This window comes from Macrobrachium nipponense, chromosome 31 (assembly GCF_015104395.2).
Source record: "Macrobrachium nipponense isolate FS-2020 chromosome 31, ASM1510439v2, whole genome shotgun sequence".
In the NCBI taxonomy this organism is placed as follows: domain Eukaryota; kingdom Metazoa; phylum Arthropoda; class Malacostraca; order Decapoda; family Palaemonidae; genus Macrobrachium; species Macrobrachium nipponense.
Genome location: NC_061093.1, coordinates 22,035,942 through 22,040,941, shown reverse-complemented (window position 1 = coordinate 22,040,941; position 5,000 = coordinate 22,035,942). Strand labels below are relative to the sequence as shown.

The 5,000-nt window shown below is 41.3% G+C and overlaps 1 protein-coding gene across 3 annotated transcripts in view; it reads left to right on the top strand.

Annotated features, from left to right (window-relative positions):
• LOC135206686 (GAS2-like protein pickled eggs) overlaps positions 1–5,000 on the top strand; it is a 28,534-nt gene that overhangs the window by 25 nt on the left and 23,509 nt on the right. For all 3 annotated transcript variants that reach the window (XR_010312815.1, XM_064238088.1, XM_064238087.1), the window contains exon 1: positions 1–83. This exon is cut by the window's left edge and continues 25 nt beyond it. Coding sequence is in view for 2 of the 3 variants with exons in the window: in XM_064238088.1 (XP_064094158.1) it covers positions 21–83 (63 nt within the window). In the remaining variant the exon portion in view is untranslated. The remainder of the gene's footprint in view (positions 84–5,000) is intronic.

The window sequence follows — 5,000 nt, the reverse complement described above, 5'->3', positions numbered from 1 at the left end:
CGTGTCCGTCGCAGTTCCCGATGGTCAAGGTGTCGGAGGGAAAGTACCGCATCGGAGACACCAAGGTTCTCATCTTCGTCAGGGTAAGTGTCTCTCTCTCTCTCTCTCTCTCTCTCTTTCTTGCATGAGATAGTCTTCTGTATATCTTCGTAATATTTGTCACTCAAGAGATTGCTCTCTCTCTCTCTCTCTTTTTACATGAGAGGGTCTTCTATATATCTTCATAACGTTTCTGTCACTCAAGAGATTGCTCTCTCTCTCTCTCTCTCTCTCTCGCTCTTCTTTTACATGAGAGGGTCTTCATATATCGTCATTAACGTTCTGTCATCAAGAGATTCCTCTCTCTCTCTCTCTCTCTCTCTCTCTCTCTCTCTCTCTCTCTCTCTCTCTCTCTCTCATTTCTACCATAACTGTCTGTCTCTTTAACAAGAAGTTCGTGTATGTCACAATTCTCTCTCTCTCTCTCTCTCTCTCTCTCATCAAAGTGTTTCGTCTGTTATTTTTCCACTTGTTGCTATATCATTATTTATGAATTATTAACGAAAAAAAGGTATTCGAATTCGGTCACAATCTGCCAAGAAAGTGATAAATGGAGAAAGTGTGCGTTGAAACTGGCCCGGATAGATATGTATATAATTGCCTTCCTGTCCCCAATGAGATTTAAATGTAATTACCACTTTGTAATTACCACTTTGTAATTACCACTTACTCAAGAATCAAAGTTCCCGCCACATACTGTCAAATGAAATAGCTGGATCCCTCTCTTAATTTAGTTTCCATCCTTAATAGGACGGTGTTGAGTGCCTGATTGCTTGGAAACTGACACCTGACGCCGGGACGTCAAATTATCGCGCTAAAATATCTGAGATTTACGTCATTCCCTCAATCACGCGTTTGAAATCTTCTACGCTCGAGGAAGTGAAACAAGATCAGGGCTGATGGTGCTATAAATCTTCAATTTTTTTTTTTTTTTTTTTTTTTTTTTTTTTTTTTTTTTTTTTTTTTTTTTTTTTTTTTTTTTTTTTTTTTTGCGTGTTTCTTGTGTTGCGGTTTGGAGGAGGATATAGTTTGTTTCCTTTTGGTGAGGAGCCATAAAGTTTTACAGCGAGAGCATTCCGGACCCAGCTCCCCGTTATATTCGGTGGCTTCCGGATCATCACGCCACTATCTTTTCATCATGTGCCATTGGGGTTGGAGGGGAGGGGGGGTTGTTTTCATCTCTCTCTCTTTCTCTCTCCTTATTCTCTTCCTTCCTTGGAAGTAGGGCGGTGGATGGTTGAACCGTTTTCCCGTATTACATTTCCCGTATTCTTGTCTGGATGCCCCGTTACCGTTTTCTTGACTGTCTTTTGTGTTAGACTTTGTTTGAACAGATCCTCGTAGTTAGCAAAAGTCGGGAGTCACAGAATCCCATGTTCCGCTTCGCTTTTGTTCTCGATCTCGACGATCTCCGATTCCGCGTTTCCTTTGTTTCGCCCTCTTCGCGTTTTGTAGTTTCTCCGGTGCCAGGAGGAGTTGCCGCTTCATGCACTGTACTGCGTGACCTCTTCGTTTGCTTATTTGGTGACTGGCACTTATTCCAAATATGTTCCGGACTGAGAAATTCCTTGTCGGACGCTCAGAGAGAGAGAGAGAGAGAGAAAGTTAAGTAGTATATCTTAGTTTAACCAGACCACTGAGCTGATTAACAGCTCTCTTAGGGCTGGCCCGAAGGATTAGATATTATTACGTGGTTAGGGACCAATTGGTTACCTAGCAACGGGACCTACAGCTTATTGTGGGATCCGAACCACGTTATATCGAGAAATTACATTCTAATCATCAGAAACAAATTCCTCTAAATCGAACTCGGGACTACCGAATCGGTATGCGAGCACGTAAACCACTCGTCCAACGATGAACTAGAGAGAGAGAGAGAGAGAGAGAGGGAGGGTAAATTTTTAACCGTGAATAATTCTCTTCAAGAAGTTTTAGCTAAATTTTCGTTTTAAGTTTTATGAACATGAAGTGTCTGCTATTGCATCTTATGTACCAAAGTCTGCTGTAGAATATCCATCAGTTTTATTTTCTTTTTGGTGTTGCCTCCTACAAAGAACGATTAGCTACTGTAGATGTTACATCTCGGTTCTGACGTAAATAGTGCGATGTGCTAGACTTCCTTGTCTTTGTCTTTTCAATTCGGTATCAGCCTGAATGAAGGCTCCTTACAGAATCCACATTCCTCGAATTTGACCAAGCATGCTTCCGCGCACTCAATAGATGGCGCTGAGGCGAAATAATCGTGTTTGAAACGGGTGAAAAATATGTTCAGCAGAATTTGTCTGAATGATGGACAGTTCATCGTGGAAAGTAATGACTATAGTAGTGAGTAACATTATTACATGAAACCTCAAGAGACGGGCACGTTCATTCTTACGATGCTGTCAAGATGGAAGTTCTCGCGCAAAGGCAACTTGCTTTGTTTTGCGTATTTTTATACGGGAACGTCGTGGGTTTTAGACTAATCGAGCCCTTGGCGTGTTCATAGCAAGTCACGTTGGTCTTTCAGCGCAGAAGAGAACCAAAACAGGATGGCAATTAGCATGATGCCATATGCTGATAACATGTCTCTCTCTCTCTCTCTCTCTCTCTCTCTCTCTCTCTCTCTCTCTCTCTCTCTCTCTAACCCAGTTTCCTTGCACCTGCAGGATATTAATATAAAGAATCAAGCAAACAAACACACAATTTTGATATAAATACACACACACACACATACGTATATATATATATATATATATATATATATATATATATATAACGTGTGCGCGCATAATTGTATATTCATCACCCACAGTTTTTTTCCTTTGTTTTATTTGTGTAGTATAGTCTGTTTAATTTCTTGTACCTTGTTGGGCATCACCGTAACTATACCGAGCAGAGGCTTAACGCCTTTTGTACCCAATCCAGAGGGTATATATATATATATATATATATATATATATATATATATATATATTATATAGTACATCTCCCTTTGCTTCTTTATGCCCTCGTTAATTGCGAGAGGTAATTTGCTTGTCGCTTCTCTGGTGACCTAGCTTTCTCATGGGGCGCTGAAGGCGATCTTCATTATTCCATGGGAAAGAAAGTTGGTCTTGGTTTTTTTTTCCGTTGTTCAATCATCTTTTCCTCTTACGGTTGATGCTGTACTTATAATTGTCTGTGTGCATTGATTGCGGCGGCGATCAGAGAGAGAGACAGAGAGAGAGAGAGAGAGAGAGAGAGATGAATTTTTATCAATTTCTTAGTAAGGATACAGTTCGGAACTCCGTGTCCTGGATGGTATGCAGATGCAGAGGTTAACTTTGGGGGAACTCTTCGCGGATCATGAAGCAGCAGGACACATGAATACTTGAGAGAGAGAGAGAGAGAGAATGACTACTTGCCACCTGCTCTCTCTGTCGGCCTGGAAAGTAGAATATTCATTCCATTCGTTTCTACCATTTGTTGGTGTTCATTGGCCCTGAGCGGACTCTCTCTCTCTTTCTCTCTCGACGATCGCGAGGACCTTTTTGAAAAATTCAGCGGGCGTGCCGCCGGAATTATTGATGGACCGGCGGAATTTTTTCCAATGGGCGCAGAGTACTCCTCTGTTGCATTGTGTTTCTCTTTCCTCTTGTTCGGGGGCGAAGCGCCGCTAAAACTGAGTCATTATTGTACGTCCTTCTTTCGTTTCGGAGGTCTTTGTCCTTCGTGCTGTATTCCAGGCGGTACTGAGACGCCCATATAGCCCTCCTTGTGAGGTCTCGGTGGTTGGCATGATTGTATATACCCTTGGCATTGTACCTGTGCTCTTCGGCTTACCCAAGGCGTGTTAAGTACTACAGAGACGTTCATATGCATTGGTAATTATGTGTGTGTGTGTATGTGTATTCGTGTGTGAGCGCGCGCATGCGATGCGATACAGTACATCAGATTTCTCATTGATGGTTGGGCCGTTGATGAATTGTACAGCTGTAAAAGAATTTTTTTTTTAGCAAGAGTTTGTAGAGACTAAAAAAGAAATTCGTTCCCTTTGAAACTTGTAGCCTCATGTCCACGCATAAATCACAGGCTTATTTCAATTGGATAGATATTATTTTTCTATCAAAGATTGCCTTGCAGAACTTCCTTGGCAACGCGAAACTTTTTAAAGGATCTTCATCTAAGCAGTTTTCAATAATCTCTCTTAGGCACATTTCTAATCCCATTTCAGGTACATTTTGTTAATGCGTACGGAAATTGGTAGAACGTATGCCAGATCCTAAAGAGAAGATTTTTATTTACTAACTATCTTATTTGAATAATTTATGCATTAATAAGTTCTTATTTATTGTTTGTTTGTTCTTTTGTTTACCTTTCGTGACGTCAGCATTCACCTGTTGATCGGAGAGAATTAAAAAAAAAAGCTACAGCTTTGCATTTTTGTGTGTTGGAAAGGCCTTTCCTCCAGGCAGCGTTGGTATACAATCATTTTTTATCGAGTTTTGGGGGAATTTCTGCATTCGCTTGACTCGTTTGACGGCTCCCAGTTGCATGGAAATAAAGAGACACGGTCGTAATTTGCAATTCATGACGTTGCATGCTGTGAAAAGTGTCATACCTCCTCTGGGAACTTTAAAACAAAAACGGCAGAGAGAGAGAGAGGAGAGAGAGAGAGAGAGAGAGAGAGAGAGAGTGTGTGTGTTATTGTATGTATCAGTCCTGTGGAATGTTAGACTTATAACTCTTGGCCTTAGCGTTTCTTCTTTCTTGTGTCATAAGTCTCTTGGTCTGAATGTCCATATATTTACCCCGTTGGGGGTTAGTGCCGTCAGTGCGCCTCATGCGGTGCAATGTAGGCATTACTTATTGTAATTTGCAGCGTGCCTTCGGCCCCTAGCTGCTGCAACCCTTTTCGTTCCTTTTACCGTACCTCTTTTCATATTCTTTCTTCCGTCTTACTTTCCACTCTACACTAACAATTGATTCGTAGTGCAACT